General features: G+C 38.3%; 3 protein-coding genes across 3 annotated transcripts; 2 read left to right on the top strand and 1 right to left on the bottom strand.

The window, feature by feature from the left end:
* Nucleotides 1-4855: 4855 nt before the first annotated feature.
* On the bottom strand, nt 4856-5956 carry LOC133036853 (uncharacterized). Its single transcript, XM_061113614.1, has one exon. The coding sequence runs from the start codon at nt 5954-5956 to the stop codon at nt 4856-4858; it is 1101 nt and encodes a 366-aa protein (XP_060969597.1).
* Nucleotides 5957-10617: 4661 nt separating this feature from the next.
* LOC115713373 (uncharacterized) lies at nt 10618-11829 on the top strand. The gene has a single exon (XM_030641855.2). The coding sequence runs from the start codon at nt 10618-10620 to the stop codon at nt 11827-11829; it is 1212 nt and encodes a 403-aa protein (XP_030497715.2).
* Nucleotides 11830-12868: 1039 nt separating this feature from the next.
* Nucleotides 12869-13402, top strand: LOC115713374 (uncharacterized mitochondrial protein AtMg00310-like). The gene has a single exon (XM_030641856.1). It carries the CDS (start codon nt 12869-12871, stop codon nt 13400-13402), a length of 534 nt encoding a protein of 177 aa, XP_030497716.1.
* The last annotated feature ends 1951 nt before the right edge of the window (nt 13403-15353 follow it).

The following is a 15353-nucleotide window of genomic DNA, read 5'->3' as shown; positions in this document are numbered from 1 at the left end:
GAGGACGAGGAGGGCCTACAGGTTTCGAGGGAGACTGGTGACTCGACGAAGAACGAGTGACTCGTTTGGACACAGGTGGGGAAGGAGATGACAGTGAAGGACAAACCTTTTTAGAGATAGGAGGAGCCTTACCTAGAAACGTACGAGGTTTCTGACTGACCGGAGGTGAGGGGGGAGACGGGGTTGACTCTGAACTCGGGAAATTGAATATTTACTACCACATCATACGGCACACTAAACGAAACAAACCAGAGTCATCAGGCAATGAGTGTATCAAAGAAACCAGAATTGTGACAAATATACCAACAATATTTGCATTTAGCCCACACTTAGACAAAACAGAAAAAAATAACAAAAAACTTCGAGATACTCAAATTTTAAGACAAAAAAAATGATATCAGCTGATCAATGAAAAGTGTTTCTGAGAACACACGTACTGCACATCTTGAGCAACAGATCATTCCCCTTCCCCAGCGACAATGATACTTACGAGAGCACTACACCTTGAATCTCCATTCGTGTATGAAAGTGATCTCATGTGGTCCAAGAAGAGTGAAAATCAGCTGGACCACTCTCTCAACTAAGCAACAACTGATAGTAGAAAAATAACGATTTTTGTATTGTTTTTTTTTTATGAAGCCTTTTTTTTTATATATCACTCTGGCTTTTGCTTTAGTACCCAGACATGGCTTTCACTCTCTTCCAGATATGTAGCCGTCCTCTTTGAGTACCAAGAACTAATAGAGAAGGAGCATACTACTTATTAGAACAAGGTGTACGAGACCTCTTCCCATTGCATCTGGAAGAGGTAGCCTTTTTGACTGGGGAAGATTCAAGTGTAGTATCAATCAAAGTAGTATATAGTAGATGGGGAAGGACAGAAGAACCCACTGCTGAAGAACTGTGACATACACGCATACTCATAGGCAAAATTGATTGATCAGATGACACTAAGAACAGTTTAGATTGTACAGAGACCAATACATGTTCTTAAATGAGTAAAAGTTTGAGTATCTAAAGCTTTAGTGAACAGATCTGCTAATTGATTTGTTGTGGGCACATGAGATATTGACAGCATATTTGAGTCAACTAGTTCTCGGATAAAGTGGTACCTGATGTCGATGTGTTTGGTCCGAGAGTGCTGCACAGGGTTTTTAGAGATGTTTATGGCGCTTGTACTGTCACAAAAGATGGTCAGTGTGTGTTGAGGATACCCATAATCAGTAAGCATTTTATTCAGCCATATCAATTGAGTGCAGCAGCTGCCCGCTGCAATATATTCTGCTTCTGCAGTGGAAAGGGAGATGGACTGTTGTTTTTTGCTATACCAGGAGACTAGGTTATTCCCAATGTAAAAGAAACCCCCTGAAGTGCTTTTCCTATCATCTATACACCCTGCCCAATCAGAGTCACTATATCCTACCAAAGAGGTATTCGTGTCACAACTATACCAAAGACCATAGTTAACTGTCCCAGCTAGATATTTAAAAATTCTTTTGACTGCAGAGAGATGAGACTGTTTAGGATTAGCTTGATACCTGGCACATAAACCTACACTAAAGGATATATCAGGACGACTTGTTGTGAGATACAGCAAGCCACCTATCATACTTCTGTATAGAGTGGGGTCTACAGGGTCACCAGACTCATCTCGTGACAATTTGGACGTGGTGCCTATTGGTGTGTGTGCATGCTTGACCTGAGAAAATCCAAACTTATCTAACATATATTTGACATATTTAGACTGTGAAATGAATGTGCCATGATCTAGTTGTTTTATTTGGAGTCCTAGAAAGAAAGTAAGGTCACCTATTAAACTCATTTCAAACTCATTAGTCATTAAAGTGACAAATGTTTGGACTTCACTATCACAAGTTGAGCCAAAAATGATATCATCAACATATATTTGGGCAACAAAAATTCCTTTGTCAATATGTTTAATGAATAGAGTGCTATCTGCAGTACCTCGAGTGAAGCCATGAGAGATGAGAAATGAGGTGAGTCTATCATACCATGCACGTGGGGCCTGTTTCAGTCCATATAAGGCTTTATTGAGCTTGTACACATGGTGTGGATGATGTGGATCTTCAAACCCCTGTGGTTGTTTGACATAGACTTCCTCTTGAATTACCCCATTGAGAAATGCACTCTTGACGTCCATTTGAAAGAGTTTGATCTTCAAAAAGCATGCAATGATAAGAAGTAGCCGAATGGATTCTAATCGAGCCACGGGTGCAAATGTTTCATCAAAGTCGATGCCTTCGACCTGACTATATCCTTGAGCCACAAGTCGTGCTTTATTTCGAGTCACTGTCCCAAATTCATCAGACTTGTTTTTAAACAACCATTTTGTCCCTATAACATTTGCACCATCTGGTCGAGGGACCATTATCCAGACACCCAGTCTCTTGAAATTTCCCATTTCATCCTGCATGGCAAAATGCAACCGTAACTCATCTAACAACGCATCTCGAACACTTTTGGGCTCAATCTGTGACAGATAGCAGGCAAAGGCTAACAAATTCTGCAGTTTACGTCTAGTGGCCATGGTATCATTCGGATTTCCTATGACAGTGGCCTGAGGATGAGCTTTCTCAACCCAGGATAGGGGTCCATTTTTATGTACTTTGACTTGTTGGGGTTCGTTGGTCAGGGCACTATCAACTTCATTTCCTCTTCCTGGACCACTGGCACTGGCTTGATTGTCACCTGATATGCCTGATGCTGTATTTAGGGACTCTGTAGGAGTGTCAGGGTACACTTGAGGCTGTCTAGTGAGGACTGGTCTAGAGCCTGAGAGAACAGGAGAGTCATCTTCGATCCACACTTCTTCATGTCCTTCTAAATCATCAAATTTCACATTCATTGATTCGACTACAGAGAGAGTCCGTTTGTTAAATACTCTGTAAGCCCGACTGTTGGTGGAGTACCCCAGAAATGTTCCTTCATCACTCCTGGGATCAAACTTGGTCAAGTGATCCTGATCGTTCAGGACATAACACGTACATCCAAAAATATGCATGTGGCTCACGTTAGGAGGTCTTCCTTTCCATAGCTCATAGGCAGTTTGAGAGGTACCAGTGCGAAGATGAACTCTATTGCACACGTAGCAGGCAGTATTGACAGCTTCAGCCCAAAATCGTTTTGAAATATCTTTGGCCTGCATCATGACCCGAGCCATTTCCTGTAGAGTTCTGTTTTTTCGTTCAACAACTCCATTCTGCTGAGGAGTTTTGGGGCTGAAAACTCGTGGTGAATTCCCATGCCATTACAGAACTCTGAGAATATGGAATTTTCAAACTCTTTTCCATGGTCACTTCTCAGTCGAAAAACTTTTCCAACTTTGGAGTCTTTCTCAGTTTACAATCTTAGTATCAAGGCAGAGAATGATCCAAATGTGTCAGACTTGTCTCTAAGAAATTCAACCCAGGTAAACCGAGAGTAGTCATCCACCAAGACCATCACATATCTTTTCCCACTGATACTTTCATTCTGCATTGGCCCCATTAAGTCAACATGCATTAGTTCCAACACACGAGAGGTGAGAAGTCTATTAATTGTGGGATGAGATGCCTTATGCTGTTTTCCAAGCTGACATGGACCACATACTCTCTCCTTGGAAACTTTCATGTCAGGAATTCCCTTTACAGCTTGAAGCTTCACCAATCTTTGGAGATCTCTGTAGTTCAAGTGTCCCAGCCTGTAGTGCCATAAGTCATGTTTGTCCAAGAAGGTCCTATTGCACACTATGGTATTGCATACAGCATAGCACTGGTCTACAGTTCTGTTTCCTGTTAAGACAACACACCCATCAGATGAAACTAAACATTGAGTTTTAGTGAAACTTACAGAGAGATTGTCGTCACACAATTGACCGATGCTGATGAGATTTGCTTTGAGTCCTCTCACATATAAGACATTAGTCAGTTGAGCTGCTCCATTCACATTTACATCACCTCTCCCAGCAATCTGTCCTTTGTTACCATCCCCAAAAGTGACAGATCCACCTTTTTCATCTTTGAAGTTAACTAGCAATTTCTTATTTCCAGTCATGTGACGCGAACATCCACTGTCGAAGTACCACTGACCTTCAACAAAGGCAGACAGAGATAGCTTTGCAACCAAACCAACATCAGGATTTGGTTTGGACTTTATTTTCCATTCTCGACGAGGTTTGCGTCCATGTGACTTATTTGGTGGAGGGAAACTATTTGGTCGATTGATCATGGCTTTCAAGTAGTTCTGCAATTTGTAACACTTAGGTCGAATGTGACCTCTCCTATTATAGAAATGACATGTAGGAATGAAATTGTCATTCTGTAGGAGGTTGTCAGCATCAGTCCTCCTTTCTTCGAATTTGAGTTTGATGGGTCCAGTTGGAACCTGTCTCCTCTCATATGAGTCAGATTCGTTAATGGTGATTGAGGTGTCAGGAGACCCATCTTCCTTCTTTGATGAATTGACATTGGAGGGTAAGGAATGCTCAACAGACAGGTCATTCCCTTGCTTATATAGCATCTTATATCCTAATGAAGTTCGATCACCATAGGGCTTCTGAAGCTGTAGGGTTTGATTGATAGCAGTTGCACAGGGGAATGAACTGTAAAGTTTGCTTGGTTCAGATTAGATCAGCTGTGAGTTTGTAGATCTCATTCTCCTTTTCATCAAGAAGTCGGTTGAGATTTTTGACAGAGTCTTCTAACTTTCCTTTTTCAGTCTCCACTTGCTCTAGGGAGTTCTTTAGGGCACAAATCTGTTTAGTCATGTACTCCCATTGTGCAAACATTTCTTCTTAAGCATGTTGACGACCTGTGCTATCTGCTTCTGATGAGGTGGAGACTGCATCATCTTCAGATTACACTGGATTACAGCTTTGGGCCATGAATGCTAGTATTTGCTTTTGCTCATCTGATCCTTCACTGGCTGTGGAGTTCTTTTCCTCATCACTATCACTCCAAGTTGCTGCAAGGGCCTTTTTCTTTTTTAGTGTGTTGGCACACTCAGCCTGAATGTGACCATATCCATCACATTCTCTGCACTTAATCCCTCGCCCCTTTTGATCAGTTGAGGCTTGTCCTGGTTTGAAATTTACTCCTTTGTTTCTCTTGAGAAGATTTTCTTTGTCAGCTGGTGAATTTTTCCTGTAGTTCTTTTTCAAGAACTTTGCATAGTTTCTTGTTAACAGGGCAACTGTTTCATCTGTAATGCCATTCAAGTCTTCCAGAACAGGTTTCTTTTTTTCTTGGTGAATAAGTGCAATGCCAACATTTGACTTTTCTTTCACCACCTCCTTTTGTTTCTTGGTTTTCTTCCACCTAGACAGTGATAGCTCATAGTTTTGTAATGACCCGATGAGTTCGTCAAGATCGAGTTCCTCAATGTTTCTCATTTCTTCGATAGAGGTAACTTTGGACATGAATCTTCTGGGGAGGACACCAAGCACCTTTCGAACCAGTTTCGAGTTAGAGTAAGTTTTCCCCAGAGCATATGATTCATTAGAGATGTCACAAAGTTTTGCATGGAATTCAGCCACAGACTCATCCTCCTCCATGGTAAGATTTTCGAAAGCCTTTGCCAAGGCACGCAGCCTTGATTTCTTGACAGCATCAGTTCCCTCGTTCTTAATCTTTAGCTTCTCCCATGCTTCCTTAGCAATTTCACAATTAGCTATAACCTTCAACTGGTTAGTGGAGACAGCATTAAACAAGGCATGAAGAGCCTTTGAGTTGAAATTCTCTCTTTCCATTTCAACAGTGGTCCATTGACTCATGGGTTTGGGTATGACGATTTCATTCTCCATCATCGTTGGTTTCCACCACCCTTCTTCTATGGACATCCAAACTCTTTCATCTACAGCTCTCAAGAAAGCACGCATCTTTGTTTTCCAGTATGGATAATTGGCTCCTTCCAGCATAGGAGGTCTCGAGGTGGAGCCTCCTTCTCTAAACATTTCCATCCTGCACACAGAAGTGGTAAACAGACACACAAATGTTCTATAGTTCTTTGAGAGAGAACTCAGAGGAGGTTAGTTGCGACAGTATCGATCGTTAAGGTTGATTCAAGAATCAACGATCAAGAATCATACAGTAGTAGGATCTAACACAAATTTATATAAAATTTCAAGCTCTGATACCAATTGAAAGTGCAACTAGTAGATTTTAATGATTCAAGTTACCAAGTTGTACATCTTTAGATTGATTGATTTCAAGATATGAGTTATGAACATGAATTAAACTTCAAGCTGTAAATCACACATCAATTTACAAGCTTCATCTGCACTGAGAACACATCTCAGCCGACTAGTGCTTGGGTTCCCCGAACCAGGGTAAATTCATCCACTAATTATCAAAGGTTCATATTACAATTTCCAATTCTCTCTAAAGGAATCAAATACAACCTTTACAGCAATTAGTAATGAATTACCAACGACAATCAAGAACACTGATTGTTAATGCACAATCCCTTGTGCAGCAACTGAGCTCCTCTTCAACATGTCTTCAATCTGAAATCCCTTTAGATCTGATGATGAAGATGACACTGAAATCCCTTCAGTTTGAACTCAACAATTCCAGATTCAGATCATTCCGCCATTGATGAACACTCTCAAGCTCCAAGATCTAACCTGTAATCACAACAACAAGAAACAAGATACGACTATCTCTACAGAAACAACCGAAATAACTGTCTGAACGATTTAATGGATAACCACTTTACTAACAGAAACTGACTATATATATCCACAAAATAAGTCCAGCTGGCACTAACTAACACTTAAATGAGACTCTCGTAAACAAACGTTAGTGCAGATATAAAAGACTAAAAATCCAGATACGACTAGACATTGAACAGAACAAACACTGTCACAAAATAATAACACTAACACACTGGATCATACCCATTTAAATATCATATATTGTACCATTATACCCAGCACTGCTATCATGCTAGTATTAGTAGCATATGAATCACATAAACAACATGTATAATACACGTACACATATACATATATATATTTTATACTGATTTTACCTCATTTCCAAATTCAAGTATGTTGGTCAACCTTAATAAAAAATTATGCGCTGAATGGAGGCCTTTGGGTTCACACTTCTTGAAATCTTGTTGAAAACCCCAGAGAATTAACAAAGTAACACTTGGTTTCTACTAGTTATTCTTAGGGTTCGAATAGAGAGAGAAAAAGAGACAAAGTTAGTTTTCTCTTAATTTTTGGATAAGTCTAATAAAAGGATTATCTAATCCTTATTTGTTTTGTTCACACAAAAATCAGATTAAGTGTAATTAATCTACAAATCCCCACTAAATACAAAATATCAATAAATGGCAAAATTCTAATTTTACCCCTTACTTCACACTTAAGCAACCAATAGGTCTAGGATAAAATGGTCCAAAATCATAACCTCGCCTAACCTAGATATTCCAAATATCAATATATGAATACTCTGCTAAAACAAAAGTTCTAGAGTAACCCATGTGACTTTATCGGTCATTCGTCGCATTTTTTATCGTTACCGAGCAAAAATTATAAAAATATTAAATTTCACATTTAGTATAAATAATACATATCACTACTACAATTTGGAGTTTTAGTGACGCCCCAGGTGTGACTGAGTAAATGTGTCCCGACACACTTGGCGTGTCACTATATCATAATCTTATTTTTTAAAAAAAAAAATTACAGGTGTAATTAATAAGTAAATAAAAAATAAAAATAAATAAAAAAAAGGAAGTATTAAAAGGAAAGACAGTTTCTTTCTTGAAAAAAGAGCAGTTAAATACAGAATTAAATAAAAGGAGGCTTAGTCAAAAAAAAAAAAAAAAGCCTCTCGCTGGTAGAATATTAATATAAATTTAGGTGTCGTTTGGTAACACTTTTGTTTTCTAATTTTTTTAATCACAAAATAAAAGTAAAATTTTTGCTTTTAAAAATTTTGCTTTTGAAAAATAAAAATGCATTCTGTAACCACTTTTGTTTTTCAATTTTAAAAACAGAAAACAAAAGTGTGTTCTGTAAAGTTCATTTTCATTTTTCATTTTTTGATTTAATCTACGTCGGGTCTAGGTCCGGGGTCGGATTTGGGTTCAAGTCAGAGGCCGGGTTCAGCGCCAGGGTCGTGGGGGGATTCGAGTCCGTGTCATGATCGAAGTCCAAGATATTGATTAAGAAAAAAAAAAATTGTTTAGAAAAATATTAAAAGTGATTTTTTTTTTATTTTTAAAATTTTGATTCTCAATTAAAAAATTGAAAAGTAAAAATAGTTTTATAGAACATGTTTTTGAAAAATATTTTCACTTTTTCAATTTTAAAAATAGAAAACTGATTAAAAAAGTGTTACCAAACGACAGCTTAGTATATCGAATATTTTATTTTTAGTGATTTCATTGATTTTTTATATGTATTTTATGCTACCCTCTCGCTGGTAGAATATTAATATAAATTTAGTATATTATTTTACTAATATTTATGTAACATAAATTTATATTTAAATTTTAATTAATCTATTAAAAAATAGTTAGAATTATCAATCTCAATCTTCGTATAACTCAAAAAAAAAAAAAACCATTCAATTTTTTATACATAAAGATAGACTGTGTATATAGTTTTTTTAGAAGAAAAAAAATGCTACACTTAGATGTGTACAATTCAAAGTAAGATATAAATTATTTAAGGTATATGCAGATTTTTTTTTTTTTTTTCAATTAGTTATATATCAAATTTTTTTTTTAAGCTTAGCTTTTAAGATTTTTTTTTCCAAAACAAAATTGTTTTTTGTTTAAATAATTTATACTTTCAATTATTTTATTATTTTCAATATCTAAAATATTGGTTAGTTTTTATTTTTAAGTACTGTTTCTCATACTCGTGCCCTATTTTGGGTCTGCTGGAGTTGAAGTTTTTTAACTACCTATATTGGATTTTAACTGTTTTTTCAAATATCTTGCTTTCCCTCTTTGTCTGCCTTCAGTTTTATCTTTTCCTTTTCTGCGTTTTTTCTATAACTGATGTGTTTTGTGCTGGTTTTTTTTGCATTTTCTTCCTGTGTTGAGATGGATTCGTTACTGCAATCTCTTGATTCCACTTTATCTCTTACTGAAGAGGAGAGTTCAGTTGCAATTCTGCCAGCCGATGTTGTTCCTACCTCGTCAAACACTTCTAGCCACATCCTCATTGCACGGGTTCTCACTGAAAATTATGTTCATCAGCCTACTTTTTTTGATCAAATGGGAGGCCATTGGAAGGGTAGATATCCTTCTATCATATCTGATTATGGAGATGGCTTGTTCAAAGTTACTTTCGGATATGTAGGTGATAAACTTCGGGTTTTAAACAAAGAGCCATGGCACTTTCAAAATCATCTAGTGGTCTTTTGCTCTCCAACTATTCAGCAAAATGTCACAGTGAACAATCTGTCAAGTACTCCTTTTTGGGTTCAAATTTATCGTCTACCGTTTCTTAGCAAGTCCAAAACTCTTGCCACTGCTTTGGGGAACATCATTAGTGAATTCATTGATGTCCATGAGGAATCCCTTGATGAGGGATGGGGACCTTTCTTAAGAGTTAGAGTAAGACTCCCTATAGACAAACCGCTCCTTAGAGGCCGTATGATTAGTTTGCCAAGGATCAAAGACAACTTTTGGATCGATTTCAGGTATGAGCGATTTCTAGAATTCTGTTTTGAGTGTGGACGGATTGGACACCCATTTTGAGAAATGTGTGGCTTTCATGGAGAGAATGGATAATGGTAATGATGATGACTTTGAGTATGGTCCTTGGATGAAGGGAGCAAAACTACCAACTAATGGCTATGATAAGTACCGAAATGATTTTTCCAAGGGTAATGCTTGGCCTCTTTTGACTCGATTGGCTCGTAAATCTCTGGTTTCTACAATTCCAAACTTGAGTTTCAAATCACAACCTCAACCGAAAAGCCTTTTCCAAGGAGAATCTTCTTCTGCTATTCAAACCAGGCCTTTGAACACCACTCTCGGTTCTTTCCCTTTACAACAGAACCCCCCAACACTTCACAGTATATCATTATCACAAACCCCAACTTCTACCATCAATCTTTTATCCTCCATTACCAATGCGACATCTAACATGGTGGTCTCAGAAAATGTTACACCAACTATACCAACTCTCTCAAGCAGTACCAATACACTTCCCACTAACCCTTCACAAACAACAAACCTTACTCGCATTTACACCCCTGACATAGGTTCTGCTACCCACTCCCATGTCCCCATTGCCACATATCCACCAAACTCCATGTCCATTAACACTACCACCAACAACTTACATGTATCTACACCCTTTACTCCTTCACTTTACACCACTCCACCATTACTCACTGCCACAACCTGCTACAAACCAGAAACCAGCAACGAAAACCTCCACCCAAATCAAATTTTCAAGAGACATACAGATGCTCCATCCATGAGACAAATGCTTAAAAGATGCCGCAACCAAAATCCTACTGCTATTGCTTTCCCTTCTTCGTCAAAAGGTGACTGCTCCTACCAAAACGTTTCCTCGGCCTCCAAGGATTCTGATGGTGACTCTGATGACTCAGTAGAGATTGCTTTGCAATCCCGAAAAGGATTATGAAAATCTTAAGCTGGAACGCGCGGGGATTGGGGAACCCGAGAGCGTTAAGACATTTCAGATTGCTTGTCTCTCAGCAATCTCCCCATGTTCTCTTTCTTATAGAGACTAGACTTAACAACAACTCTTTACTTCGCATTCGTCAATCTTTGAATTTCAGTCACGGTTCGGAAGCTCCTCGAATAGGCTTAAGTGGTGGACTCATGCTCTTATGGAAAGATGAAATTGATGTGAATCTTAATACCTTTGGCTCTTATTTTTTTGACTGCTTCATGACTACTTTAATTGGACAACACTTTCACTTCACAACCTTTTATGGCTCACCTGTGGTACAAAACAGATCGGACTCATGGACATTACTCCGTAGACTTGCAGATGTAGCTCCTTTACAGCCTTGGTTGATAATTGGTTACTTTAATGAGATTTTGTCAAACCGAAACAAATCAAGGGGTACTTTATGCAGTAAATCTCAAATGAATGCCTTCAGGAGTGCTCTTGATCATTGTCATCTGACTGACCCACCTTTTCAAGGAGATTTCTACACTTGGGCTAAAAGTAGAATAGCAGTAAACACTCTAAAACAGCGCCTTGATTGGTGTTTTGTCAATGATGCATGGACTTCGTATTATAGCCAACCTAAAGTGTGTCACCTGGAATATTTTCATTCTGATCATCAGGCTATATCTGTTGATTTGTCCAATGATTCGGCCTCCCAGCAACATAAAAGACACAACCGATTTCGTTTCGAAAAGTTGTGGTTATCTGATCCAGACAGTAAAACGATAATATCAAATTGTTGGCAGTCTGACAACTCTATCGACCCTGTTCAGAGTGTACTCAACAACCTAGATTCATGTGCTCAATCCTTACAGTCTTGGCATATTAAAAAATATGGTCGTTTGAAGCATAACGTTGCAGCAGCTCAAAAGAAGGTCGACACTTTAAACAATTCTAATCCCCTGACTACTGAGACAGCAGTTGCCCTTAAACATAATGAAACAATTCTTGATGACTTGCTTGAACAAGAGGATATCTATTGGCAACAACGCTCTCGCCTTGATTGGATGCAATTGGGAGACAAAAATACAAAATATTTTCACTCTAAAGCATCGGCAAGGAAGTCCAACAACAAAATTGCTTCACTCATTACTGACCATGGAACAAAAGTCACTTCCAAATCAGACATGAGCATGGTAATTGAATTTCTCTGATTTGTTTAAAGCCACTTCTACTGATCATGATGCTCTTGCTGAAACACTGGCTCCTATACCTACCTCGGTCACTTTGGAAATGAATGAGATTCTCCTCAAACCTTTTACTCCAACCGATGTCGAATTGGCTCTTTAGTTAATGGATTCAGACAAAAGTCTTGGAATTGATGGTATGTCAGCAATGTTCTATCAAAATAATTGGGATATCGTGGGAAACATGGTTACCAAGGCTATTTTGAGTGTTCTTAATGATGGTGCAGATCCTACTCCCCTTAACTCTACTATCATTACTCTACTACCAAAGGTAAAGAAAGCTCAACATATGAAGGACTTCAGGCCAATCAGTCTCTGCAATGTCATCTCAAAATTGATTACCAAAGTCCTTGTTGCTTGTTTCAAGTTTGTCCTTCCTCATGTGATTTCTGAAACGCATAGTGCTTTTCTTCCCAATAGGCTTATAACAGACAATATCTTAGTAGCTTTTGAGATCATCCATGGTATTAAGCTCAAAACTACTGGTCGTAAAGGGATTGCAGCTATGAAGTTAGACATGAGTAATTTCGATCGGGTTGAATGGATTTTTATCAAGGCAGTCATGGTACAAATGGGTTTCGCAGACGGTTGGATATCACTTATAATGAATTGTTTGACAAAGAACCACTTCACTTTCCTCTTAAATGGTGAGCTTACTGGTTCTGTTACCCCATCTAGAGGACTTCGACAAGGCTGCCTGTTGTCTCCTTCTTTATTCTTAATATGTTCTGAAGGGCTATCTTGTTTGCTGTAAAACGAGGAACGGTTGGGTCGGTTACATAGATACTCACTCACTAGAAGAGCTCCACACATTTCTCATCTGTTATTTGCCGATGATAGCTTACTCTTTTGTAATGCTACTGAAAGCTCTTGCCTTGCTATTAAGAGATCTCTTAACACATATCACAGAGCTTCGGGCCAAGTTTTGAACCCAGATAAATCGGTCCTCTCATTCTCACCAAATACAACTTTGGCAGCCTAGATACTTTTCCATAGAGTATTGTCCATGCCCATCCGAGATTTCCATGAGAAATACCTGGGTCTACCTGCTTATACTGACAAAGACAAACAACAACTGTTTAGTGATGTCAAAGAAAAGATCTGGAGACTAATGAGAACTTTGAATGACAAGCTTTTCTCGGTTGGAGGAAAGGAGATTCTCCTCAAAGCTGTGGTTCAATCCATCCCTACTTATCTTATGAGTTGTTTCAAGCTCCCAATCACCATTTGCAATCAAATTGAATCCATGATGTCAAACTTTTGGTGGGGATCTAACGAGAATGGCACTAAAATCCATTGGCATAGTTGGAAACTCTTATGCAAGAATAAGTTTGAAGGGAGTATGGGCTTTCAATCTTTTGTACATTACAATCAGGCGCTTCTAGCCAAGAAATCATGGCGGCTTCTTGATAATCCTAACTCACTTTTGGGTCGGTTACTGAAAAGTCGATATTTTCCTAACAACAGTTTTCTAGAGGCTCCCCACGGTCACTCACCTTCCCTTACTTGGCAAGGCATACTCCATGGAAGAGAATTTTGAATTCTGGGCTGATATGGAAAATTGGCGAGGGCAGAAACATCAGTTGTGCGAATGATCCATGGATTCCTGGCCATCGAAATTTTTTTCCAACACATTACAAAGGGCTGGCACAAATTGTTGTTGCTAATCTGATCACTGATGATCGACAATGGGACACCAATAAGCTACAGCAGTATTTCTCTAATGTTGATGTTGACCGAATCCTGACGATACCGCTAAGTTTCTTCTCAACTAATGACAAGCTCATTTGGCATCCTCACACTTCAGGTATATATAACGTGCACTAAGGATATCATTTTGCAGCTGCTATCGAAGAAACGGATCTCTCCTCCACTTCTTCTTCATCCACGGCCTGGTGGAAGTTTTTTTTGGAAATTACTGCTGCCCCAAAAAATAAAAAATTTTGCTTGGAGAGTTCTTCATGATGCTATTCCTGTTGCTACATCACTGGTGCGAAGAAACATTATGACGGACTCCACATGCTCTCTCTGTCGTCAAGCCTGGGAGTCAATCGGTCATGCTCTCCTTGGCTGTAAGTATGCCAGAGCTGTTTGGCGTTCTCTGAACTACCATTTTAACTGGAACACATATGCTTTAATGCAAAAGGGTGATTATCTAATTCACCTTTCAACACTTCATTCAGTCGCTGAAATGGAATCAATTATTTGCACTTTATGGTGTATTTGGTCTGAGAGAAACCGTGTGATTCATGGGCAAAAAGCCAAACCTGATGTACAATTAGCTTCTTATGCTAACAACTACATGTCCAACTACAGATCTGCACAATTAAAGTATCGAGCCAAACAACAACCTGCCCCTAATCTGCCCATAATAACACCTCCTGCTCATGTGCCTTGGCAGCCACCAATTGTTGGTTCATTAAAGATGAATGTGGATCGCCCTGGATCAAACTTCCAATCGAATCGGCGTAGGTGCTGTTGTACGCAACAGTACAGGCCAGGTGCTTGCTGCCCTCTCCATGCCTCTGGTAGGTAATTTTGCCTCTCATGAAATGGAGGCAAAGGCTCTTTTCCACAGTTTGGTCTGGGCTTCACAATGGGAACTCCAAATTGGTCATGTTGAGATAGATGCTTTAATGGTCACAAATGCTTTATATGGCCGATCTAATTGTATTGCTGCTTTTAATGATCCAATTATAAATATTTCTTGTCTTCTCTCCTTTTTCCCTGGTGTATCAATCTCACATGTCAAACGTTCGGCTAACATGCCCGCTCACAGTTTGGCTAGATATACTTTAGGGTTGGATGAAGCTAGCTATTGGATGGAATCTTTTGCTCCTTCTTTATACTATATTGTTGTAAATGACTTACCAGTTTAATTTATAATGACAAGTATTTTCTCAAAAAAAAAAAAGAGTACTGTTTCTCATGTATTTAAGTTTTATAATTAAAAAAATAAAAATATGTCAACTATTTCTAAATCTTGATTTGTATGTTTTTGATTATTTGAATTTAATTTGATTAGTTTTTGTCTAATTTAGTATTTTTGGTTTGATCTATTTTTTTAAAAAAAATCGATATATTCCATTAAGCCTAAAAAGTCTCAAGATACAATGAGGAGCTCAAAAGATTAAACAACTAAATCCAAAAGGAGCCCCGGCTACCCGACCCGAGACTCATATAAAACTAGCTCTCTTTGCAAGAAAGTGAGCAATGGTATTGACAGACCTATTACAATGAGAACAAGATAAACTATAATGGTCAATGTCAATGTTGACTTAGTTGTTTTTATTTATACATATAAATTTTCTACATAGTGCTTTTTTTTTCACATAATGGTCAATTTTAAATAATTTTGTTAAATGGTTTATTATTATTATTACATCAAGTGAGGTGGAGTGACAACATCGATTCTAGATATAGAGATATAACACATTACAAAGGAGGACTCATTTCATCGACGAGAGAAGAATCACAACAAGATAAAAGTA

The sequence above is a fragment of the Cannabis sativa genome, chromosome 4, assembly GCF_029168945.1.
Source record: "Cannabis sativa cultivar Pink pepper isolate KNU-18-1 chromosome 4, ASM2916894v1, whole genome shotgun sequence".
NCBI classification, from domain to species: domain Eukaryota; kingdom Viridiplantae; phylum Streptophyta; class Magnoliopsida; order Rosales; family Cannabaceae; genus Cannabis; species Cannabis sativa.
This window is presented reverse-complemented; position numbering and strand designations above follow the sequence as displayed.

Bases quoted from the DNA above. Each gene is read 5' to 3' on its own strand.
- LOC115713374 (XM_030641856.1), top strand. From the start codon at position 12,869: ATGCCCATCCGAGATTTCCATGAGAAATACCTGGGTCTACCTGCTTAT.
- LOC133036853 (XM_061113614.1), bottom strand. From the start codon at position 5,956: ATGGAAATGTTTAGAGAAGGAGGCTCCACCTCGAGACCTCCTATGCTG.
- LOC115713373 (XM_030641855.2), top strand. From the start codon at position 10,618: ATGAAAATCTTAAGCTGGAACGCGCGGGGATTGGGGAACCCGAGAGCG.